The following is a 26064-nucleotide window of genomic DNA, read 5'->3' on the forward strand; positions in this document are numbered from 1 at the left end:
CATTAACCCACGTGTTTCTTCCAATCCTCCTACAGGAAATCTTGGAACTTATCAACAACTGTGAGCAAACTTTCACTTTGCAGTAAGTTTGGAAAGAGCTATTGCCAAATTGTTCAGTCATTCTCACGATCGTTAATTGCAGTCAGAAAACAGCCATTAATTTTAGAACAAATTGGAAACTCTCCAAAATCGTATATTTGTACTGGCTTATGTTAGCTATTATATCTTATGTTATTTCTGCTGAATTATTTACATTGGAAGACCAAATTTTTTATTTAAATCTTTTATATTTATATTTATATTTATTGTAACCTCAAAAATTTAATTTGTATGTATTTTTAAATTATATTTATATCTATTTAAACTCACTATTTCCTTTGTTAAGGCATTTCACAAGCTTCATTCTTCATTTACTTTTATTTCTAACTTTAGTTTTTTATACAAATTATTATTATTATACAAATATAGCTTTACAAATAAAAAAATTTGGAATATTACATATATGCACATACATATACATCAATCGAATGAAATAGAATGGCTACGTACAAGCATTGTGGAGAAGATTGGGAGAGGAGGTAGAATAAGCTGCTATACATATAGTGAATCGCGATGATTACGTCATGAGGGTCAGTTCTGCAAGTTCTGCTTGTCATCGCGTGTCAGCAAAATAGTCTAGAGTTAGCGGATGCGTGTTTATAAGAAAGCAAGAATTTTTTTAAACACTATCACCTTTTGTCATCCTCTTTTCTTGTTCCCTTAAGATTCATTTCGTTTTCCCACTTAATTTATTTTCACTGAAAAATGATCAGACTGGTTTGAGGTTAGGACAATTTCATTGCACCAATTAATTGCTTAACGCGTGTCCCGATCTCGTTATACGTGTTGTTTCCTTTTTTGGTGACACATGTGTATATATGTTTGTTACTGATATTGTGTGTGATGTTCATATTAATAGTAAGATAATGGAGGAGGTAGAAATCATTATACTGGATGATCTAAGATGTTTGTTTGTGCTTCATTAGATTAGAAAAGAATATAAATTCAGAGATAATTAAATGAACCAAAGCTTTGGAAATAGATATTTTAAAATTTCATTTAACAATAATTAATACTATAATAAATAGAAATTAAATTAATAACAATAACAATGAATTCCTTTTAAATTAAAAGTTATTCCCATCTTTCTTTTGATACTTTGAGTCATCAGATTATAAATTGCAGATATGTTCCATACGTTTAGAATGAAATTTGTACTGGCTGGAAGAGTATCGAGACGTATAATCAGAGACACAATCGTTGAAAGATACCAGTGAATAGGGTCAGGAACTAGACTTTGGCTCGAGTTAAGGCAGGTCTCGTTCACTTTGGTATGCGATGCGAAATAGAATCGATATATTATATTTCACATAATCACAGCATCGATGTATTATCGATATAGTTATACTCTGTCGCATATTTATGATGAAAAAATTTTCTTTGTATACAGGAAGTAAACTGACGTGAAAGAACAGACCATCTATACCGGGTGTTTTAAAATATTTGGATCAACTGCAGATAAGATAATGTATAGTTCTAATTAAACTTTCTATCATGTAATGGATTATTCAAAATATTTCCTAACCTAAAAACTAACACTGAAAAAATATTTATTTCTTATTCATTTAAATTTCAATTGTAACCTTAATTTAATATATTTAGTAAATAATGTTTGCTGAACATGGCTTGCGATTTAAGGAATTTTAAATTTGAATTATTTATGAAGTACATAAATCATTTCGTAAGCTACTTGATTTTAATAGCTGTTCTCCCTCTCACAAACCACATCACCGTTGAATCGACGTTTTCATCATTTTATATACAAATTTTCTATTCCTTCGTATACTTGACAATACACGTGTGATAATAATTTGAATTTATTATGAATTTCAAGTAAGCGCTTTTAATGTAATTCATCAACTTTCTTTCTTCCATTCCATCTTTACTGTTGATTTATTGACACTTCCTAAAAACCGGAAACGTGAATTTGTATGTATATACATTGAACATCTTTTAATGAAATGTTAGTAAATAAAGAATGTCAACCATTTAAAACCATTCCTTTCACGTTATTAATTAATATATAGTAAATAGTTTCAATTTGATTATTACTTGTAAAAACAATAATATTCTTTACGCAATAATATTAGTTGCATAAAAATTTACTTTTTTAATCTTAAGTATTTTAAATTTATCGAACGGAAATTTTATACTTGCATTTCATTTGAAACGATGTGAATGATCCATTATACTTTCATTTATGCTTGCATCATTAAAGGCATATATATATTATTTTTATAATGAAAATAAAAATTTGAATATAAAAGACTAAACATCGATAACCTAAGGAATTATGCATATGCATGTCAATGAATGCTTGCAAAGTATTTTTTCAGAAACTAATAAAACATAACGCATGATAAGTTTGTGTAACATAAAGTTTAAAAATCAAATTTATGCCACACATTGCTGTCTAATTTATGTATTATAAATGATATATTTGAATGATACGAAATATCATTAATTATAATTATTATTCGTGTTGGATATTAACAAAATTAAATAATTGTTCAGTATTGAATTGAAGGTTTCAATGATTGGTATGAATGGCTGATGGTTTCCTTTTCATCATCAAGGTCGAGCATTATACCATGGCTTTATTTTCAAACAAATAATTCGAATTTCAGTGATATTTATCCGCTTCCTTTATTCATGTCTCGAGAATGTCTGCATTTTAAAATCCATTTAGAATAATCGTTTCATACAAACAAAATTCCATATGAAAAAATTTCTCCAAATTTTTAATTGCTAAAAACATAACCTATATATTATCTATGCAACAAAATATTCCCTCACGTGCGTACATAACACCATTCTTGTATATGCAATTTTACAGAAAAGTACATAAAATATTTCTTATAAACATTAAACTAAAGCTTAACATTTGAATAGCATTATCGAATGATATTAACATTGACCATAAAACAATTTAAAAAGTAATTTTTATTCGATAGTAAGTGTTAAACAATCTCTTGATCTTGTGGAATATTTCTTGTTAAACGTATTAAACTATGCATCGTCTAGTGGCATGCGTTAAATAGCATCTGTCCGCTGTTTTATTATTCAAAGGAATCCTTTATCTATCACGGCCAGAAAGCGTGGAAAATCTGCAAGATAAGAACGTGAGATGTCACTGGGTCAGAAAAATGAAGAAAAAAGCTTGTTACGACCGATAATGCAGAACTCGTTTGTATCTTATGCGCACGAGACATTGCAGGTATTATGAAAAAAATATATGCAGAAGAAAAAACAGTGAACGGTCCTTGGAATAATTTACGACATACGGTTAATTAATTTTTATTCCTACATCATTTTCCATCGCAATCAGCATTCATTCTTTTTCCTATCTTGTCCTATTATGAAATACTTTTACGATGGTCTCGTTTCTCTTCGTCAAGATATTCTTACTGTTGACTGAACTCTGTTGACAATATGGTCGATGTTTGATAGATGAAGATAATTCTCGGATTAGAGATATTACAAAGTGTTTACTTTGTAAGACCCCTAAATTCATCGCTTAAAATGTCAAAAGTGTGAGTTTTAAAAAGTATAAATGGTATATATGGTTTATGACTATAATAATATATATAGATATAAATACAGAAATACTTACGAAACCTATTAGTAACAATTTTTTATCAACTGCGTTAATAATATAAAATTGAAAAAAAAATTAAAATTGTATTGTATCGACGAATTAAAAGTGTTTGACACAATTTATTTTATAGCAATTTAATAGGCTTACAATTATAGTAAATTATTAAAGGCCACAATAATACACGAATTACTAATGCTGAATCAATAAGCGTATACTAAGCAAAATTGTATAATTAGAAAAGAACATCATAATAGAATTAGTAATTAGATTGAATTATAATGGTAATAGATACTTGAAGATTTAACGTTATCGGTATTTCATAGCGAGCTGAAAGTCTTTTTGCAATAGTTTATCAGGAATATTCAAATATTATCTCAAGGACCCTAAGTACTTTGCATACTTAACCCCGTGATGACCTAACTCCATGTTTTTACCGCGTGAAAATAAAACTGTAATTTCTGTGCAATAGCTTATCGTTTCTCGATCGCAGTGAAATAAAAATTCGATACTTTATTTATGAAAATAAAATAACAAACAATTTCATATAATTTTATTTATTTAAAAGGAACGTAAATGATGATTATTTAATTATTGTTGTATAATAAATAATATATATATATATATATAAATATTTAATCATATTGATACCTTCTTTGTAGAGTCATGGTTAAATTTGAATACACAAAAGATTAATCCTTTTCATTTCAGATAATATTTAATAAGTTTTATCTAACTTTCCGCAATTAGCTATATTGCAATTTTTCTTGTTTACTTCGAGATTATTGGCTTAATTACTTTCCTTTTCGGACAAATATTTATTTTGTAAACAATATAATCTCACTTTGTTGTTCGCCTTATTTCACTATATGCACATATACATCTCTTACCGAAAGTATTCAATGTTAATACAGTAGCTAAATTCTTGCCTCCTGTTTCAGCAAGTGCTAACACTTCTGGCTCCTTCTTTCGTATTATTCCAACGTTATGCCTCTTAAGCCGCTTGTTATCCCAACACTGATACCTCACCTATTTTTACGGCGGTATTAGTACGATTTCTTAACGACTATCGCGAACAATTTTAAAAATAACACGAAAACAAGATGGATAAATATTTGAACGTCTGGTCCTGTTCCCAGTGATCATTGATACACTCTGACCAGTTGGAACAATAAAGAGAACAATTTCCAGCTTTTTCTTTCTAGTCGCCGATTTCTTCGTTTATCTTCCGCGGTTGTCGAAGAACTTGTATTTTTAATTCAACAGTAGAAAATTTAGGAATCAAAGATTTGAATAATTCAGCGTTCAAGCTAACAAGTTCTTTGGATTTTTAATATTGTTTCCGTGAATTTTCTTGAAAATTTTTAATTGCAAAATTTCACGTAACACCGGAAATTATGGAAAGTATGAATATTCCATAGTTATGATAAAACTAAATAACATAGTTAAGATGGAAAAAAAATAATCGTTACAAAGCTGAGAATTTCCTCAGTATCGTCGCATGAGCGTAAAGTTGGACACCCAGAGATTTCAAATTGCTGGGAATTGTATTTTTATAAGAAGAAGCTATTCCTGAAAATCATGCAGATCTATTTATAAAGTTGTAATTATTTCCTTGAAAATTTCCCCGGGAAGACAACAATGTATCTAACTCATGAACACATGTACATTAGTATTCGTGATTGATAAAGAACGCGACTTATCAGTAGGTTTATTGTTAACAGAAGATTCGTGAAGAAAACGCGCTAGCATAGAAATCGACGTATCCGACGCTCTTTATCACTAAATATCGACATTTATACGTATATATGTCTCGTATCGATAAAGAAATGATCCTCGTTCTCGGAACAAGATTTTGGTTTTATCCTATCTAGGGAATGTTATCCGTTTGCTAGATTATATTTATACCGTTTAGGTTATTTTTTTTTTCATGTTACTTGAATCGATATTCAGGAAGATCTTTATTGAACCGAGGTTATTGATTTAAACGCAAACAAATAAAAATAATGCATTGAATTGATGTCAAGTTTGTTGGTCAACAGGACATCAGAATTTGATTCTAGATTATCATTAATTTGATAAAGATAAGATATATTTATATTTCTATTTTAATTTTGCATTTTATATGTAAAATTATGTCCAATTCGTATTTTCTGGGAAGATATTTCTAGACAAATGAGTAAAGTACATAGCAATCTGTACAGCTACGATAGGAGCTATCTATTCATAAGTCTGCTTGAAAGTGGATCATTTATTGTTCGTAGCTTGCAATTAGCTGTCTGGTTCGAACTAGGTCTACAGTGGAATTGTTTCGCTTGTGATTTTAGGCGGTAGGAAAATTTATTGTAATCTAACGGCTTAATTTGAATTTTTTCGATTATATTTGTAACAAATACATATTTCTAGCCCTTTGGAATTTTATTTTAATGCAGCTTAAATAGTCGCATTTGGCTAGAAATACTTGAGTAGAAAGTTGAAACACAGTTAGCTATGATAAATGACTTGTCGAAGAGATACGAAGCACTAACACAGCAAATAGAAAATGATAAACAGCTGGAGGATTATTTGGATAGTTAGGGAGTGAAGATATGACATATATTTACAATGATTGATGTGTATATAAACAGGTACATTTACGCATTACAAATAAACGTATAATTTTATCTAGTGTGGATAATTCCTTTCATTACTACCACGTTAATCAAATTTTTCGTGAACAAATTTTCGAAGTAAAATGTTCCGTTTTTCTTCCTAATGGATTCGTTGAATTAATTGGAAACCATATTCACAGCCATCAGTGCTGTATGCTAGGAAAAAGGAATTAGTGACTATCAGAATACGTATAGTATCTTTTCGAAATTCTTGAATACGGTAAAATGATCACCAATTTTTTGTTAAGTTTCACTTATCTACAAATAAAATAGTAAATGAAAATTCGTCGTGTTACAGATGCCGATCTAAGCATGGGGGCGGGCGCAGCTGGAGGATCGGTCCTCAGTTTGCCAGGATCGGGGGTAGGTGGCGTGCTTTCGCAGCACTGTGCGATCTGCGGTGATCGCGCAACTGGTAAGCACTATGGCGCTGCTTCTTGCGACGGATGCAAGGGTTTTTTCCGGCGATCAGTCAGAAAGAACCATCTTTACACCTGCAGGTTGGTGAAATTCTTCTCCTTTCCTTTAAAATTAGATCTTCACCCAGGGCCGGAATAAATTTTTGGAGGTCAAGAACTACGGTACAACTTCATTCATTTGAACTTGTCGGCAGGCAAACAGTATGTTTGTTGGAGTCGATACGTATAGTTAAAGTTCATGTAATAGAAGCATACCATATTTCCCCCCCCTCCACTATCTATTATTTTCCTTCACATAATAGGAGCTCATATTTGAATAAGTGAATTCAATCGGCAGAAATTCAATTAATCGAGTATTAATTATAATTGCAATAGTTTTAAACATAAGATATTTATGTCATAAGACACAACGGAGGATCTCGCTTCAGAGAAAAATGAGCGGTTTATTTCACTTTTATGAAATATTTGAAATATTGCACTTGTAAAAATCTCCATGACTTATCTGCTTAGAAGTTTTATCTATGTTTAAAACTCAAATATCTTCGTTTATTTTTAAAAGCTGTATCTCCCATTTAAGAAATATCTATGACTAATGAATTTTCGTGATAATTGATAACATTTTCGAATGAGCTAGTAGTGAAAATTTGTTGGTCAGTGAATAAATTCGGTATCATTCTTGAAATTTCATTTATGTTATATATAAATTAAAGTCTTTATTCCAATTTTTTTAAGCAAGTTATTTTTTATTCTTAAATACGTATAATATAACGAATTAACAAATTAACGAAATATTTGTAGAAATTAAGATGTTAACAACACCTAAAAATAATTTTAACAATTTAATTTTTAAATTTCAGTTAAGATATAGATTTAATGGGAAATGTATTTTTAACAATCAGTTGGAAGTATATTTGGAAATTTAGAACTTAGATGACTTGCACTTGAATTATCAAAAATCAGGCTAATGAGAAATTTAAAATCGTTTGATAATTTTAATGTTAGCAGTTTTTGATAAATGTTCTTACAATATTCTTATGTAATATTCGATAAAAACTGCTCATATTATCAACTACATATTTTCGCTTATAATGATAAATGTTAATATCAATGATATATTGATGTACTTACTTCACTCTGTTACAAATTGCATATTTTCCAAATCATTGATTGTAATAAATATGTTAAGCATCAAATAAGGTTATATGGTAATTAGCTTTCAAATTATGAAGTAGATACAAACCAAAATGTTATATAAGTTCGTTAAAGTTAGTTATAAATTTCTCATATTGTAAAATATGACGAATGTGAAGTAAGATTATATAATAACTGATTATGACATACATATATTGGAGATATTAATGAACATTACTTGATAGCTTTATTATTGGGGAATTATACTAAGTAAAATTATTATGAAAAGTTAATCCTCATTTGTAATCTTCAATATTTCAAAATGAAACACGTTGCAAATTATTTCTTTATTATAATCAATTCTCATTCTTCATATCTGTTAAAGGATACATCAACTTTAACAGTGAATAATTAATTCATGAATTCATTAAGTGCTTATCTCATATAATCCTAAATTAGTGAATTCTTTCTTCAAACTATTTTCTTATTTCTCCATATATTATACGGTATAATTGCTATATAATAAAATCTATAAATTATTGAAAATGTAATACTTTTTTTGTTGCAGATTTACTAGAAATTGTGTAGTAGATAAGGACAAAAGGAATCAATGTAGGTACTGCAGATTAAGGAAATGTTTCAAGGCTGGCATGAAAAAGGAAGGTATGCGCAAAAATTCTAACATCATTTTAATAAATATTTTCATGTTCAATAAATATTCCGCGTCTCTTTCCATATGATCATTAGAACTAAGAATGGGCGATTATATTATTAATAAAATAAATTATAGCAAGCGATATATTTAATTAGGAAAAAGTTACTATTATTTGTAAGTTATTAGTAAGATTTTATACGACTTTGATATTATTTGTGAAAAATTATAATAGCCACGTAACCGCTTTGTAGCCTTTTTAGGATACTGAAAACTTACCTTAAATCATTAATTAAAAATTTATAGTTTCCACCTCTGTGGAATGATAAACTTGAATATGGAAGCTAATATTACCACTGAAAAATCTATTCAAATTCTTTAACTTATCAAACAATTTTTTTTTAAGATTAACGTTAAATCGAATCATGAGTAGCAAAAGTAACTTGAAGCTATAATCAAATTTATATATACAATAAATGACGTTGCAAAAGTTCCAAAAAAGCTTAATAATGCTTTTTCCTAATATTTGTAATAATTTCATCTGTCAAAAAATATTTCTTTTTATTTATAATATGACAAAAAAACGAAGTATACGTGATAAAATAAAAAGAAAAGAAAGTGCAAAAACATTAGGCTTCTCAAGCAGTTAATTAGTGACTCAAAGAAAATATGCCGGTATACAAAAGGGCTTGTAAGAATGAGTCAATTATGTATATTATAAGCCATCACTGGAGTGAAATGAGCTTTCTATTTTCTTGTTTTGTTTCAGCCGTACAAAATGAAAGAGATCGGATAAGTTGTAGAAGGCCAAGCTATGAAGAACAAAGTAACAACGGAAGTGGGCTTTCTGTTGTTTCTCTTCTTCAGGCGGAAATGCTTAGTAGACAAGTTGGTGCTGCTCTCGAGGTCAGTTTGTGTGAAATTTAAGCTTTATTTATTCTTTCGCTTCTTGGTTTTAATGAAACAAATTTAATGTAGTAATTTTAACATTAGAATACTTCAACGATAGATTATGATCTTCGCAGTATTAAAGTTGAAATTATTTAAATTTCGCGCCAATTGAGATGTAGAGCCATTATACATTGAGAGTAATAAATTATTATATTGCAATACCTACAATCTCCATATATTCTCTTAACTAGAAATAATTTATTTAATTAATAAACCTATAAAATATATTTCCAATGTTACTCCATTCAATATACATAAATCGCATAATGAGTAATTCGAGATTATGTTTAAACAGCTAGGCAGTCCGAACAGCGATATAGACCTAAGCACAAAACAAATCGCCAACATAAACGACGTTTGCGATAGTATGAAGCAGCAACTTCTTATCCTGGTCGAATGGGCCAAGTACATACCCGCTTTCAGCGAATTAACCCTTGATGATCAAGTAGCACTCTTAAGGGCACACGCGGGTGAACATCTTCTCCTAGGTGTTGCCAGACGCAGCATGCAATTGCAAGATGTCCTTCTTCTCGGAAACAATTGTATCATAACCAAGAATTGTCCTGGTACGTTTCTCTGTGGTTCCTTCTTGGGGTTAGGTTCACGCTTTTTTATGTTTAATCCCTCGACGATCAAATATTAGTAATAGTAATATAAGAAGTTTGGTTTTCTCATCTAATAAAATATGTATGATTTTTTTTATATTATGCAATACACATATTATACACATTACATTACTGTGATTATTACTGCAAGATTGCAGTATAATGTTTCATATAATAAAAACATTTCCTATAATGTAATGAAAAATTTATAACAATAAATTTTAATTGGATATAAGTAATATTAAGGCATAAATAAGAAAAGCTATCATCAAGGGATTAAAAGAGGTTATATGGTCAAGCTTATATGATAAGTTTTTTTAAATAATCATATTATTTGTAGATTAACCCAGAATTGTTAACAACAGAATTGACACTAACACAACTATCATTTAAAAACGTTCATTTACTAATTACTGTAGTAGTAACGTAGCTTTCAGTAATAGTTAAACAAAAAATGTATATTTAGTGAAAATACATATAAATTGCTTTAAATCAGATTATTTAATTGTTGACACATTGAATGATAAACTTGTTACAAATTTATGCTAAACTTTTTCTATTATTACTGGATCAAATATTTATTTTGCTCAAATAAGTCTATACAGGGTGGTTGGCAACTGGTGGTACACGCGGAAAGGGGGTGATTCTACGCGAAAAAAGAAGTCGAAAATATAGAATACAAATTTTTTTTAATCTTCTTTTTAATTTTTTTTTAAATCTACAGTGAAATCCGTTATAACGAGGCGCGATAAAGTGCACGCGTACCGAGCGAAAATTTAAAGTCAATTTTCTCGAAAACAAAGCCTCAAACGAAAAATTTTTATTCTATATTTTCGACTTCTTTTTTCGCCTAGAATCACCCCCTTTCCGCTTGTACCACCAGTTACCAACCACTCTGTATAATACATAGATATAATTATGGGAATACCCTATCAAAAATATAGTGACATATCTTAAAATGTTCACCAAAACAGTTTTATCAACTGTCCTTTCATTGTTACCAACATAACATACGAACTGTAATACTAAATCTAATTATATTTCTATATGTAATCCGGTATAACAGTTTCTAATTGATAAAATAAATGCTCCTATTCATGCTTGAAGTATTCTCTACGTCATTTGAACAGTATATCATTCAACCACTAATGATTATGGACCTCATTAAGCTATTTATAACACTAATTCATTGAAATAAAATATCCTCGATGTTCACCTTGATTTACAGATTTAAAGAGCCATGAAAATTCATAAAACGATTATAAAAATTATAAATAAATATATCTCGGTCATCCCTAGCACCTTAGTGCGTATGTATAAAAGAGATGATACAATATTGTTCATAAAATAATTTAAATAATAGTTTGGATAATAATTCACTATAGATCACATAATACGTAATACGTTTTAGCACCAAAAAATTAAAAGAAATGAAAAGAAATTTTTATATATTTCGTTTGTAAAAAATTATCAAGTCTTAAGACAGGAAAGGAGGGAAAATTTTTTGCCAAGCAACCTTCTTAACAATCGATTATCGCATCAAAATATATTTTTTCGTGATTACTCACGATATCGGTTTGGCGGTATGAAACAACTGAAGGTATTATTATCCCGGCATAATAGAGATACTATCGCAATATTCGATCCGTCGATGTCATCGACAGATAAGATTTCATTAGATTGCGAGTCTCGGAAGAGATAAGAATAAATCACATTTGTTTTAAAAAGTTGTCCAAAGACATAATAAGATATCTTTAAAATTATTTTATCAAAATTGAAATATTTGACGAAATTTGTACAACTTCGTTATAACTTTTATGTTAACTCTATTGTTAGGATAAAATGTAAATTGCTAATCTTGTATTTCTATTTCTACTTATAATTATTTGTTTCTTAAAAATTATATTTCTAATTATCTGCAAATTTTTATGAAAAATATTATAGAAAGATATCTAAGATATTATGGTTATTCCAAATTTGCGATAACATACTAATCCCACTACTGTATCTTTATCTGAGGTACTTTAAAATTATTTTCAATGAAATTCCCGAGCGAGTATCTTATTTTGTGTGTTTCGACTTTTACAATTCATTCTCTAAAGTATCGAAAACGTCGTTCTTATGATATAATGTTTGGAATTTATTTTATGATATTTAAATGTATATGTCAAAAATTTAATTACTTAATTTTAAACAGTGTTAATTAAGACTTCTATATAGATAGATTTACTGAATTGCAATTATCAGCTAAACTAACATTTCTTTATTTTTTTTATTTGCAATTGTTTAGCTTACATGTAACCAAGTAGAAAATAATTATAAGTAAAAAGTAGAGTTTACATGTGATTGATAAGTAGAGTTTACATGTGATTGATAAGTTTCTTAATTGTAATTCGTACTTGTTAAAATAGGTCTGGCATAACTATAGGAAAATATAGGTGAGAAAAATATGAACTATTGCATGATGAATCATCTCCCATATGTCACTAAACGTTAAGAATAAATATTTAATTTATTTTTATGTATTATTCTATTTCTGTTAAAGTTTTGTGGAAAATAATCGTGTACTTAACACTGGGATAATGTGGCATTGAAATCGTTATGGTGAGCCGAGACAGTCGATACGTTAATTAATATAATTTATAGTGAACTATAAGATAGCATAAAAAATTATAAGTTTCCCAAAAGCAATTATTCAAACATATCCCCAAAGAATATTAAATACAATTATTCAAATTTTTCTTTTAATTGATCTACATTACATCAATCATTACAATAGATTATTAGCGATTTAGTTCAAATTGTAGATTAAATTTCCAATCTTTCTGTCCCATTAACATAAAACAAAATGATTAAAGTACCTCTCAAACTTCACTATTCCAACAACAAAGAAAAGCTTCATTATTCTAATTAAAAAAAAGAAGATATTTTATAAATTCCATTGTTCAAAATAATTAGTTAAATATTTACAAAGATATCGATGGTCTCGTTGAATAAATTGCACGACCAATATTTGGGGTAGTAGCTAGTAGAGACTGAGTCCGGTCTTCACGTTGCTAATTGCAGTAGCATGAGTGCAAAGAGAAAATAGGTTTGACGTATTGGTTATTGCGGTGTCGTTGCTTTCCTTTAATACTTCCCAACTATAATCCGGGCTCAGTCAAATGGTAATAGGTGTCGATAGGAATGGTTTAACCGTGTTTATCAGTCATATCATTATCCGCAGAGGGCCGTAATCAGGACCTGGACATCAGCAAGGTTGGTATCAGGGTAATGGATGAATTGGTGAAGCCTTTGAACGAGGTGCAGATCGACGATACAGAATTTGCTTGCTTAAAGGCCATCGTCTTTTTCGATCCCAGTAAGTATTTCTTTGATTCAAATAATAGAACCGTAGACTGAACTATCGTCCCTAAAATCATTGTTGTCCTGATCATATTCTTTTGAAATAAAATAAAACATGGTTTCATAAAAATAAATGCTTGTTTCATGTAATAAGTAAATGTAGTGATGTCTAAAAGTAACCAATTTAGATAACAATTCTTTAGGATAACTTTGTTATTTTGAAGTTAGATTGTACTAAAATAAGTTTTTTATTTTTGTTTTAAGAAACTTGAATAGCCTTAGCTTCCTTCTGGTATATCTTCCAAGAGCTTGAAGTTCTTCTATATAGTGTAATATTTTTTTTAATATTTTAGAAAGTACAAATTTGTTGATATACAGTTGCATCTAATACATTAGTATCTTATTATTTATATCATCTTCCATTCTCACTCATCCCTTCTTCACTTTCACTCACTTATTCCCTATTGAATCACCATTTGTCACCATTAACTCCTACTATAAATAAGTGAAACCCCTTATTACCCATAGTAACAAACAAAACTTTTATTATGCATATTATAAAGAAATCTTCTAGTGTATTTAAATCAATTTCTTATGAGGTCTTAAGAAAACCGTCACAAAAGCGTCTTTCGACCACGGTTGTTCTTGATCCAAGATAATCTTCCATAATATCCTATTGATTATGTCAAGTTGAAGAACAACGTAGAATTTGCGTGTCATTCGGCGAAGATTTGCCGGCACGCGAGAACGATTGTCTCAATGAGATTTAATTGATGATCGGCGCGGTCACAGTCGCTATGCCGAAATGGATTGCAAGCAATGCACGCGTGCTCTGCTTTTTAATATGTGTAAAGATATGTATAATAAAAGTTAGCCGAAAATATAAAATAAAATTTGTTCATACGGGCTGAGTTACTTTGATATGCAATATGTACATTTATTTCATAAAATTTTTGGATTAATAATTGGTTGGAAGAACCTGATTTTCACTAATATCATTTTTAATCCAAAATAATCCAAAACCTTTCTGTTAACAGATGCAAAAGGCCTAAGTGAACCACAGCGAATCAAGCAACTGCGTTATCAAATTCAGATTAACTTGGAGGATTACATAAGTGACCGACAATACGATAGTCGTGGTCGTTTTGGTGAGATCCTCCTAACTTTACCAGCCTTACAGTCCATTTCTTGGCAAATGATCGAACAAATCCAGTTTGTCAGACTGTTCGGAGTCGCACACATTGACAACTTGCTGCAGGAGATGCTCTTAGGTGGTGCAACAGCAGAGATCAACGGTGTTGCAACACCAATACCAATTTCAAACGCTCCTGGTAGTTATGTGAGCAGCAACGAGAGTCCTAGCAGTCCTTTGACCCCAACAAATATGGCTCCATTAAGTCCTCAGGATCATATGCTGAGTAGTGGAAGTCCTGTAATGATCCTGAGGGATCTTACACCTATTTCGAATCAAGAAGACGTGACTAGTGTAACAGGATTCAGGATGTTTAAACAGGAGCCCAGTCTTGAAACTGAATCAACCTTTTAATGATATTAAAAGACGTTAGAGTTTAAAGATTCTGGCGCATTGATTAACAAAACGCATAATTACTGACACGTCAACTCTGTAAACGTGAAATATCTATACAGAAACTTAAAATATTGTGGAAGAATGCAGAAGGACTTTTAAGATCAAATTTAAATGATTAAACTTTATTAGTAAGAGTTAATGTATCAATTTTCTCGGATTTTTGGAACAAGGGTGTATTCTACGAGAGTTTGTAGTCTACTTGAACGTTTGAAATTTTTCACATAAAACATATTGCAATATAATGCCAGAAGATGTTTCTTAAAACGAATTCTTTAACCGAAAAGAAAATAATTGGAGAGTTATCAAAAAACAAGAAAGAATTTAGTTTATGTGTCATAAAACTGGGAGCTTTCCTTGGATGATTGATTTTCAAATGTTTAAATGGGAGACAAATATTGAGAATACATTAAAAGAAATTCACAAATTTTAAGATGGATGGAAAAGGAAAGATTCCACATAGTCTATAAAACATAAAATTTTTTAAAATGACATTATTTGTTTTATTACTTCTCAACTTTTTGTGATTTGAGTGAATCAAAAGAACTTGTTGAAGATAATTTAAAGATGATACATAAGATGGAGGACTGCTTCCAAACATTTTTAAAGATCTTGAAACATACGATAAGATTTTCGAAAAGGTATCGGAATTCTTAAGAGATCCCAAAAGCAAGAATGGATTTTTAAAAATCAAGGTTTTATCAACCTTGCGACGAGAAACTCAGATTTTTTAACGATCTCTAGTGATCTTTTTGAACAATTTTTAAATGCTAGTGATAATTCTTATTTGATTTACAAATAAACAGAACATTTTTTTATTCACACGCTATGTTTACAAATACATTTGTTATTTTTTAAAATGGTGCAACTTAAGTGATCATTTTTAAAAAAGTTTTATCGAACTTCTCGCATTCATATTCATCAGTTTTGTTTGTAGTTTAAGAACACTTTTTAGAACTAGATTAAGGAATATCAGAAGTGTTACCAAATTTCTGATTATTGAGTAAAAGTCGCGCTCAATCAATTGCTCAATTACTCATTTTAATCACCGTAATCATAAGGTTCAATCAAAATCGGTCGATAATTTAGTAATAAAATACTTTTGTTACTTGGAACTTAAACTAAATATATAATGACATTAATTTACTTCTTATTGCATAATATTTAATAATCGCATTTCATAAATGTCATCGGAAGTAAACAAATCTTTGGCTTAAAGCAAAAAGGAAGAAAAGAAAGACATGAAGAAAGAATTTTCTCTATTATAGAGGAACAATCTTTCTTTAAATGTATTATTTTATCATGAGCTGTGTTTCATTAGCGTTTTCTGTTATTACTTTCATCAGAAGATCTTTTGTTTAACATAAGATCTTGTTCACATAAATGCAATCATAAATTTTAAGTGTTATATTCATAGTATATAAGCGTATAGTTATTTATACAAAGGGTTTATTAATTATATTATTTATAATATATTCCTACCAGAGAATATTTTTGTTACCACAATAAAGCATCTTGTTATTCTTGTTATATAGAATATGACGATGATTATTTTTATAAATGCTTTTGTAAATTAAACGTACGTTACATTTTTTTAAAAAGAATATTGGACAATATCGACTATCTCTTTCTTACACATTGATAAATATCCATATAAGTGAATGCAACAAGATTTTAAATATTGTACATAGTATTTTATAAGGATAAGTTATGTTTGTATACTAATTTTTATCTAATCAAGTCATCTTAATGTCACCTACAAAAATCAGGGTACAAACATGTAATTATCATTTCAAAATCTAATACTTTCTAGGAAATGTGCCAATATAAAATATATGACTTTCATAATAAATTCATTTTAATTACATTTAGAATTGTATTACAATGACAAGGTTTTTTGTTTTTACCAGTCAAATAAAAGATTTTAGACTTAACAAATACTTTCATCTCAATATCATGCTCATTCGTTTAACACATAGGAGATATTTTTAGTCTAGATACTTCTTAATATACATAACAAATTATTTAATATTAAAACCTAAAATCGTTTACAACCATTCTCTTTATATAAAAAAATTTCAAATTTTTATTTTAGAATACCTATTATTTAACCCCTTAACCCACGATTTACGTTCGAGAATATTGGGCTGAAAACGTAAACAAGCTATTATATATTATATTATATGTTACATGTAGCCGATCATCGTACTATGGATTATGCCCGTAATATTTACATTTGGTCCGATCATCTACCACGGGCTGTGCCCGTGATATTTACGTTTGGCTCGAACATTGTACCACGGGCTATGCCCGTAGTTGTAGGTTAAGGGGTTAAACAACAAAAGTAACACGTCATACATTTATAATAATTTGAAATTTTGTCAAGAAATTTATTCAAGATAATTCTTTTGTATTATTTGAAAAAAATTCATTAGGAAATATTTATAACTTGTTAGGTTCTAATGTTAAATAACTTTCAAATTGAATTAGAATGTTTTCTCTACATTCAGTGCATAAAATCTTTAATAAAGAATCGTGAATATAAAAATATTTATTTGAAATGAATGAAATATTCAAATTATCAATAGGCGTCAGTCTCTTCAATTTAGAAATATAACAATTATTTTTAAATGTTTCATAAAAATTATTTTTGTTCTTGTGTTATTATGTATTAATGCTTTAACTGACAATACAACTGATATTGTTACTCAAAAACAGTAAATTAAAAACATGTAAATTAAGTCAAAACTTAATTTTTTTCAATCAACTAAAAATATTAATAAAATATTCGAGTTTATAATAAGAAGGCAATATAAATATTTTCGTGAATTTTTTTCACCATTTAAAAATGTTTTTGGTTTTGTGCGCAATAAATGACATTCCACATAAAAAATCAAAACTAATTAGCAAGTAGTTAGCACCTCTCTCAACGAAGAGAGGAGCACTCGCCATTGCAATGCAATTATTTTTTAGCAAAGGAGTACGCATACTTTTGTTAATGTCCTGTACATTTGGAGTATGATTTGTTTTTCATTTTCATTAGAACTGTTTACTAAATTTATTATAAAATTATGAGTAAAAAATTTTGTAGAATTTGAAAATTGATGTTATTCGAAATTATTATAAACACAGTAAATATTAAAAAAAAAATACGCATATTTTTTATATGGGAATATTGAAAAAATGAACAGTCTAGAGTAATAGTTAGGAAACTAAAATTAATTTTGACAACGAAAATTAAAATTAATTATAAATTACATAACTATATTATAAGATTAAAATTAATCGTGACAATGTAATTAAATATAAATGAAAACTATACGTTGAAAAAATAAATAATCGTTCTACATATACAGAATGCATATACGCACAAGAAATATAATTTAAAAGATTCTAAACAAGTTGTTAATTCCAAATGTTCATCGCGACTTCTGTTAAGTTTCGTATTTATGACCGTATAAAAAACAATAATGTAATTAATTAATTATAACAATATTTTAAATTGTAACATTATTGTTAGTATGTAACGCAAAATATAATATATAAATATAAAAATGGAGCATTTTATGTAGCATGTGTGTACGCCCATACAGAAACTGTAAATTAGTGAAAGTGATAATATTATGATTATAAAATGTGTAACAAGTGCGTTTTTTCATAACTTTTTTGTATTTATTTTTTTTACTCAAGCAAGTTCTAATTATTTTCTAATTTCTAAGTAAATGAAAGAATATTTGTTGCAATATCAAATACATTAATATATTTCCAATAATCAGCTTTCTACAATATGGTAGTAATATGAAAGTTCATTAAAAATGTAATTTAAAAAAGTTACGTTATATAATTTATGTTATAAAATGTTTTGCACCTGTTTCTCGATTATTCTAAATAAACTCAGTTTATTCTACAATATTGATATTTTCAGATTATTTAAAAACTTGATAAAAACATTATTCTACAAATTATTGACATTCGTATGCTGTATCTTTGTAAAACGAAAAAGCTAATCAAGTTCATATTTGTCCCGTTTCCGTTTTTTCAAATTTGTCGCTATTTCGGAAATAACCATTTCATTTGTACCCATCTTTAACCATTCCGTAAGACGAACTTTGGCTTGTCGACCGATAAGGAAGAGATCTCTTTCAAGTCGAGGAAGTTGAATTGCTAATGTAGGATCAGATGTTAGATTCTGAGACCAGTCCATTACTAATTGAAAACGAGACTTAAATGTCTGAAAATGAAGAACAAAAAGGCTCCATATATTTCGAAAAATATATTAGAAAAGATAGAAATTAATTCTTGGCTGTGACCTACCTATCATGATACTTTAGTTTTATAAAGTTATTGAAATTTGTAACTTCAATTCTGTATACATGGATTAATTAGAATATCTTTCAATTATAAGATTTCCAATGTTTTACATAACACACATGATATATTCATAAAAGTATTTGAATACTTTTATGAGGCACTATATCTTATTAAAAAATAAAAAAGACATAGTACCTATTTTTACTATAATTCGCTTACCTGTAGTAAACTTTCTGCAATTATTTCAGAATCTTTGCCACTGAATTTTCTTACGTGCATTCCTAATTCATAATAAAATGGATTCCATCTACTTAAAACTATAGCATCAGCATCTGCTTCTAAAATTTCTCTAAAAGCACAAATGATATAAATAAGTATACACAGGAAAGTGTTTGTAAAGATTTGTTCAAATAACATGTTGTTGAAAAACAAATAAAAATTTAAAAATCAAACCTATATCCTTCTTTGTATATATTTGGTATATCGATATTAACTGCTGGATTCTGTAAATTTTTTAATGCATCTGCTAGCCATAATGGAAACTCTACTTTGGATCCAACTTGTAAATCCTCAGATTGACACGAAGGATCCAAAAAACCTTAAACAATAGTATTCGTATCTTTAACAATATTATATATCATTCTTATCAGGTATTGTATACATAATATGAATATACTGTGATTATTATATAGATTATATACAAATATAATGTCAAAATATAATTAGGACCTTATAAAAGTTATATTTTTTTTAGTTAAAGTTTTTATTACTTAATCCAGTTTTATAGAGTATATCTCTATAATATAGAGAATATCTCATTTTTTGAAGTAGACTAATTGAAGTATAGTTTTATAGAATATATCTCAGTAAATAATAAAATAATAAATGAAAAATTACCTAAACCAGGTAAATCTACTTCAATTTTACAAGATATTCGTTCTTCAGTAGATAAAATGTCAGTTATTGCAAAATAATCCGGGATATAACTTTGACAACATGCCATTTTACAAAACTAACTCATGTTAGCATAAGCAATGAATTATCCAAAGTTCACCTCAATTCAGTATGACCATTGACTAAGAATAGGGTAGACGTGACGTTAAATGGGACATGTGTCTCAGGTTATGAAATACCGACCTGCCAAAGAATCAGAGTGTTTCTTACGCTCCCTATGGTTCTCTAGGGCAAACATAGGAATTATCCCAGACGACTCGTCAGTGAATATAATGCCAGAGAAGACGTGTGTTAATCACATAGTATTGCATCCCTCATTCCAGGCCAAGCCGTGTGTTGCCAGCTATCCTCACATGCTCCAAGTTGCAGTTCCTTTCATCTTCTACAGATGGCGTTACAAGCCTTATCGCACAATATTGCATCCTTAGTATATGAACAAGCCATGCGTTGCCATCTATAGAAAATGAAAGAAACTGCAACTTGGAGCATGTGAGGAGTGAAGCAACACACGTCTTATCGTGAGGTTTTACACATGGCAAACAGTTAGATTTATTATAAGGATATTTCATTTACAAGAATATATACTTTCAAATAAAATGGGAATAACAAAGCAAGAAGTACATCGGCCTGGTGCATTTAAGCAAGTTAATAAACCACATAAAACGGGTAGACATCGTAGTAAAGGATCAATAAGTAGCGCGGTTAAAGGTAAAATTCTTTGCAATTTATATTATTATAGCTTTTTACTGCTTTCTATATTTTCTAATTTGAAACCAATATAGGAAAAGTTGGAGTAAAAGTTTTATCGAAACGTGCTACTAAAGATCTTGGGAAGAGTGCCCGAAGGCTTCAATCTTCACAAATTAGAAAAAACAAGAGAGAGGAAGTGTTGCAGCAAAAAAGGAATTTTGGTGGATCCCATTCTGCACCTATTCTTATATGCATTATTCCATTACAAGAAGACCTAGATATTGATAATATATTATCAATAATAACAAAAGCCGATGAATCTGCTAATATAACTAATAGTCCATGTGGTACAATACATTTAAGGTATAATGCTACTATGATAAATGATAAATGATATTAATAAAAACATGGATTATTGATTATCAATCTTTTTTTACGACAGTGTACCTAGGTTCAAGCAACGCTTTTCCATTGTGGTCCCACCAGTTGGTAATTTGTTTGCCACATTAGATATAGCAAAAATAGCTACAACTGTTCTTTTTGTTGCATCCGCTACAAATAAGTCTGATAATAGTCCCAGATCTGAAGTACTTGATGACTGGGGAAAAGAAATTATTATGCCCTGTGTTGCTCAAGGTTTGACAACTCCTCTAATAGCACTTACAAATGTTGAAAGTCTTCACATAAAGGTATTGTGTTTTTGATATTTATTATCATATTCTGTACAAAAATAATTTCAATTTCACGAACTTTATTACAGAAACGTCAAGATTTTAAAAGCCATGTACAATCTAAACTTTCTAAGTGGCTTCCTGAGGAAAAAGTTTTGCAATTAGATACTCCCACTGATGCTTTTAATGTTTTACGACGTGTTGGTACTCAAAAGCAAAGAACTGTATCATATAGAGACAAAAGAGCTCATTTGTTAGCAGAAGAAATAAAATTTAAATGTAATGAAGTAGGTATTGATGTAATAATTATCTATACTAATTAAAAGATAAATATATATCCAAATTCGATTTCATATAGAACTCCACAGAGCTTGGAACTCTTATGATCTCAGGATATCTTCGGAACGTACCATTATCAGTTAATGGTCTAATACACATACCTGAATTGGGAGATTTTCAAATGTCTCAAATTGATGCACCTGAAGATCCATATCCAGTGGAGAAAAAGTTGAGAAAACATTGTAATGCAATGGACGATGAACCATCCACGCGGGTTCTTGAACGCGCAGATCCAGAAAAACAAGTAATTTCATGAAATAAAATAAAACTTTAAATTTTTAAAAGCAATAATCAATTTTCTTAATTTTTTAGGAATCTCTCGAAAGTGAAAATATACCTGACCCTATGGATGCTGAACAAACTTGGCCTACAGAAGAGGAATTAGCCGAAGCTAAAGCTGAAAGAAAAAAAATTGTAAAGAGAGTTCCAAAAGGAACTTCTGAATATCAAGCAGCTTGGATTCCTGATGAGGATGGAGGTATTTGTTTTTTAGTCATAAATTAAATTTGGAGATACATATTATTCTTTGCTTGCATTTTGTAGAGGAATTGAGTGAGTGCTCGAACGACGAATCAGAAGACGAGATGTCTGTTGATGAACCAAAGTCTCAAGCAGATAGTGGACCAGATGCAGAAGAAGACGAGGAAGAATACGAGACAATTACTGTGTCCGAAGTTCCTGATGAACGATACGATCAGAATATTGATATGACAGAAGAAAAAGAAGCAATGGAAAACTTGAAGAGTATGTTTGTCGAATATATCTATATTACATTATTGAATATGTATTATTGAAATCTTTAACCACAATTTTTCAAATATAGACGCAAAATTAGACGCACAATTTCCTGACGAAGTAGATACACCTCAAGATATGTTAGCAAAACAGAGGTTCCAAAAATATCGTGGACTTGAATCATTCAGAACAAGTCCGTGGGATCCGAAAGAAAACCTTCCTACTGATTACGCTAGAATATTTCAATTTGAAAATTTTGATCGGACGCGAAAACGTATATTTAAAGAATCTCAGGAAATAGAGGGTGCTATGGTATGAAACATTTGATTAATTAGAAACTAATTATTTATTCATGCTAAATTATACAAATATTTTTAGCCTGGTTGGTATATCACAATTCACGTTGTAAATGTACGGCAAGATCTTTTTATTGCATTTTCTTCATTGGAAAATCATCCATTAATTGTATTTGGTTTACTACCGAACGAGCACAAAATGTCTGTCTTAAATGTGGCATTGAAACATATTAATATTAGTCCACAACCGGTGAAATCTAAAGAAAAATTGATATTTCAATGTGGATTTAGAAGATTCACTGCGTGCCCAATATTTAGTCAACACACAAACGGAAACAAACATAAAGCATGTATTATTTTCTGTGAGATTTTAATATATTCTATTTATATCTTGTTACCAAGAATAGAAATATTTTTCAGTATGAGCGGTATTTTCGTCCAGAGAACACTGTCGTAGCAAGCATGTATGCTCCAATTATTTTTCCACCATGTCCAGTATTATGTTATGTTCAAAAATTGAATAAATCATTGGTAAGGAGGCAATAATTATATACAAGTTAAAGGTTGATTCTATTCTTATATTATTAAAAGTTACAATATTTTTGTAGGAATTAATTGCAACTGGAAGTGTATTATCTGCGAATCCAGATAGAATAGTTGTAAAACGTGTTGTTCTTAGCGGCCATGCGTACAAAGTACATAAACGATCAGCAGTTATAAGATTTATGTTCTTTCATCGAGAAGATATAAACTGGTTTAAACCAGTTGAACTACGAACAAAATATGGTCGTAGAGGACATATAAAAGAGCCATTGGGTAAATAGATCATAAATGTTTCTTAATTTAATTGATGTATTTAATTAAAAAATGACACTATTTTTTCCTAGGTACTCATGGTCATATGAAATGTGTATTTAATGGTCAACTGAAGTCGCAGGACACGATTTTAATGAATTTATACAAAAGAGTATTTCCAAAATGGACATATGAACCTTTGTTGTTAACAGAGTTACAACATCAAAATGAAAGCATGAACATAGAATAAAATATGTTAATTAAAATATTAAAATGTATATATATACTAAATAAAATTTTGTCATACATTTAAAATGCTTACCTTATACACGTCTTGTTTTAATATTATGTAAAATGAATTCTAATTTTAATTTGAATGTATGATTTCGATATATCGCGAAATGTATCACGTGACTTATGCTCCAGCCAATTAGCTTCTTTTAAGTAGTATCTTGTATACTGTTTGAAAGGTAACATTGTTGTGTGTGATGTTATTAAATAATATTTGATAATAATAGTATTAAGCAAGAATTTTTCAAAGAAAATATGGACTTGGATACTTCTTATATTGGTAATTAGCATTTCATATAAATAAGAGTGTTGACAGACAAATGTAGATGTTTAATACACAAAAATAATGAATCTAAACTTTCTTCTTGAAACAACTATCTATTTAATACAGAACCTTTACTTGATGATTGGCTAGAAGAACTTCAATCAATCATTAAAGCGCAAGAAAGTTTTATCAAAGCTAAAGACGAATTTTACATGCCATTTGTAGGTAATTATTGCATTTGAAACTGTATCCCTTTGTTAATATTAATTTCATTTTTATTTATATCTTTGTTATATCTTTGTTGTTCCTATTTTGATAGAATATAATAACAACAAAATTTTCATTCATACTGCTTTCAGCTATACCAATTCCAATTATCAATGCAATATTTAAAATAACAGAATATCTCCATTTGGGGCCAGATACTAGATACATTGCTATTCACTTATATGATAAATTTATGTGTAGCTATTTTTGGGAAGTATATAGAAATGCTGATCAAACAGAAAGTTCTTGGTCTCAAGTTTGTAAAAAAGTAGCAAGTCAATCAAAATTATACCTCATGTCTTGTTTGCAATTAGCAAATAAAATGGATTCGCATTTCAACAAGTTAAGAATATCGCAAGTACATATACATGATTTTATTCTAAATTTATCAATAGTGGTATCTTAATGTTTTATATGCTACAGGTACTTGGTATCTTACGGTGTATAGACAAAAAATCTGAATACACACCCAATGTAATTTTTCTATCAGAATATAAGGTATTTAAGACTGTTGGATTCAGAATGCCATTTTACACTCCGTTAAATTGTGTAGAAATTCTTTTAGCTGCAACAGGACTCAAGGATACTCCAAATATGCAAGAACTTACTATAAATTTATTGGATCTAGTTTATCTGCAGGTTTGAATTTTATTAATAGATATTTGTAAGACATTAGTAATATGTTATAAATGGCATTAGCATGGTTAATGAAACAGATATATATGGTTATAGAGGGAGGAAATATATTTTCATTTGCAATGTTTGTTGCAAGAACATATAGCAAAAACTCAACAAGAAAAGAGGAGTCTTATGATGTTAATGTCAAATATATTATTTTTGGGAGCTTCTATCGTTCTTTGTGGGGCATTCTTTTTATGTATAGATTGTAAATCAGTAAGAATTATAGCTTCAAAATTATCGCAATTAATAGATATGAAGATTCATGATATTTGGGATATGGCTAACATACTTCTTATAATGGCAATTCAAGAATAATTCTTAAAAAATCTATGTAAAAGTAAACTTTTGTATATTGTATATTTCATATTATTGCATATCAATAAATTTGTACAAATTATTAAGAAAATGAGATAAAAATTGTTTTTATTATTGATTCATTTTAGAATTTTATAATTAATAATTAATAATTATTAAAATTGTAAATTTTTAATGCTAGTTTTAAAATAATTTTATATATGTCCTCTATATGCAATAAAGAAATGTAATTCTTACATATACCGTTAGGTGAAATGTATAATTACTACATTCTTATGAATAAGTACTTCTTCAATAGTAAATAACATATACATCCAACTATATTAACTTAAACTAACTTAAACACTTTCAATATCTCACTCACTATTGACAATACAAAAATATATTAGAGAAAAGAAATTATCTGATTTAGAAGGGCAAA

General features: G+C 29.0%; 4 protein-coding genes across 14 annotated transcripts in view; 3 read left to right on the forward strand and 1 right to left on the reverse strand.

Moving 5' to 3' along the window:
* Hnf4 (Hepatocyte nuclear factor 4) overlaps positions 1 to 15855 on the forward strand; it is a 49053-nt gene extending 33198 nt beyond the window's left edge. For 5 of the 10 annotated variants that reach the window (XM_033329489.2, XM_076625770.1, XM_076625771.1 and 2 more), the window contains 6 exons: positions 6644 to 6845; positions 8464 to 8558; positions 9317 to 9453; positions 9794 to 10064; positions 13312 to 13464; positions 14486 to 15855. In XM_033329489.2, coding sequence (XP_033185380.1) covers positions 6644 to 6845; positions 8464 to 8558; positions 9317 to 9453; positions 9794 to 10064; positions 13312 to 13464; positions 14486 to 14994 — 1367 coding nt within the window. In that variant the 3' untranslated portion in view covers positions 14995 to 15855. Of the gene's footprint in view, positions 1 to 1224; positions 1356 to 1489; positions 1568 to 3168; positions 3317 to 6643; positions 6846 to 8463; positions 8559 to 9316; positions 9454 to 9793; positions 10065 to 13311; positions 13465 to 14485 lie in introns of all 10 variants that reach the window. The other 5 variants (XM_076625772.1, XM_076625773.1, XM_076625774.1 and 2 more) reach the window with 5 other exon arrangements.
* A 3057-nt stretch (positions 15856 to 18912) lies between these two features.
* On the reverse strand, positions 18913 to 20614 carry Psf3 (DNA replication complex GINS protein PSF3). Of its 2 annotated transcripts, none has more exons than XM_033329507.2 (4): positions 20482 to 20614; positions 19798 to 19942; positions 19564 to 19693; positions 18913 to 19264 (listed from the first exon to the last, which is right to left on the reverse strand). In XM_033329507.2, the coding sequence occupies exons 1-4, from the start codon at positions 20534 to 20536 to the stop codon at positions 19037 to 19039; spliced, it is 558 nt and encodes a 185-aa protein (XP_033185398.1). In that variant the 5' UTR covers positions 20537 to 20614; the 3' UTR covers positions 18913 to 19036. The 2 variants fall into 2 exon arrangements, with proteins under 2 accessions (XP_033185398.1, XP_033185397.1); XM_033329506.2 differs by lacking the exon at positions 20482 to 20614 and adding an exon at positions 20242 to 20460.
* Positions 20615 to 20769: 155 nt separating this feature from the next.
* Positions 20770 to 24139, forward strand: Tsr1 (Tsr1 ribosome assembly factor). Its single transcript, XM_033329484.2, has 12 exons — positions 20770 to 21006; positions 21081 to 21351; positions 21431 to 21677; positions 21749 to 21946; positions 22018 to 22242; positions 22311 to 22476; positions 22542 to 22742; positions 22822 to 23045; positions 23112 to 23375; positions 23450 to 23560; positions 23638 to 23845; positions 23917 to 24139. The coding sequence occupies exons 1-12, from the start codon at positions 20895 to 20897 to the stop codon at positions 24072 to 24074; spliced, it is 2385 nt and encodes a 794-aa protein (XP_033185375.1). The 5' UTR covers positions 20770 to 20894; the 3' UTR covers positions 24075 to 24139.
* A 155-nt stretch (positions 24140 to 24294) lies between these two features.
* LOC117154472 (cyclin N-terminal domain-containing protein 1) lies at positions 24295 to 25723 on the forward strand. Its single transcript, XM_033329504.2, has 5 exons — positions 24295 to 24395; positions 24507 to 24605; positions 24740 to 25005; positions 25071 to 25286; positions 25380 to 25723. The coding sequence occupies exons 1-5, from the start codon at positions 24371 to 24373 to the stop codon at positions 25641 to 25643; spliced, it is 870 nt and encodes a 289-aa protein (XP_033185395.2). The 5' UTR covers positions 24295 to 24370; the 3' UTR covers positions 25644 to 25723.
* Positions 25724 to 26064: the final 341 nt, after the last annotated feature.

This window comes from Bombus vancouverensis, chromosome 16 (assembly GCF_051014615.1).
Source record: "Bombus vancouverensis nearcticus chromosome 16, iyBomVanc1_principal, whole genome shotgun sequence".
Classification (NCBI taxonomy): domain Eukaryota; kingdom Metazoa; phylum Arthropoda; class Insecta; order Hymenoptera; family Apidae; genus Bombus; species Bombus vancouverensis.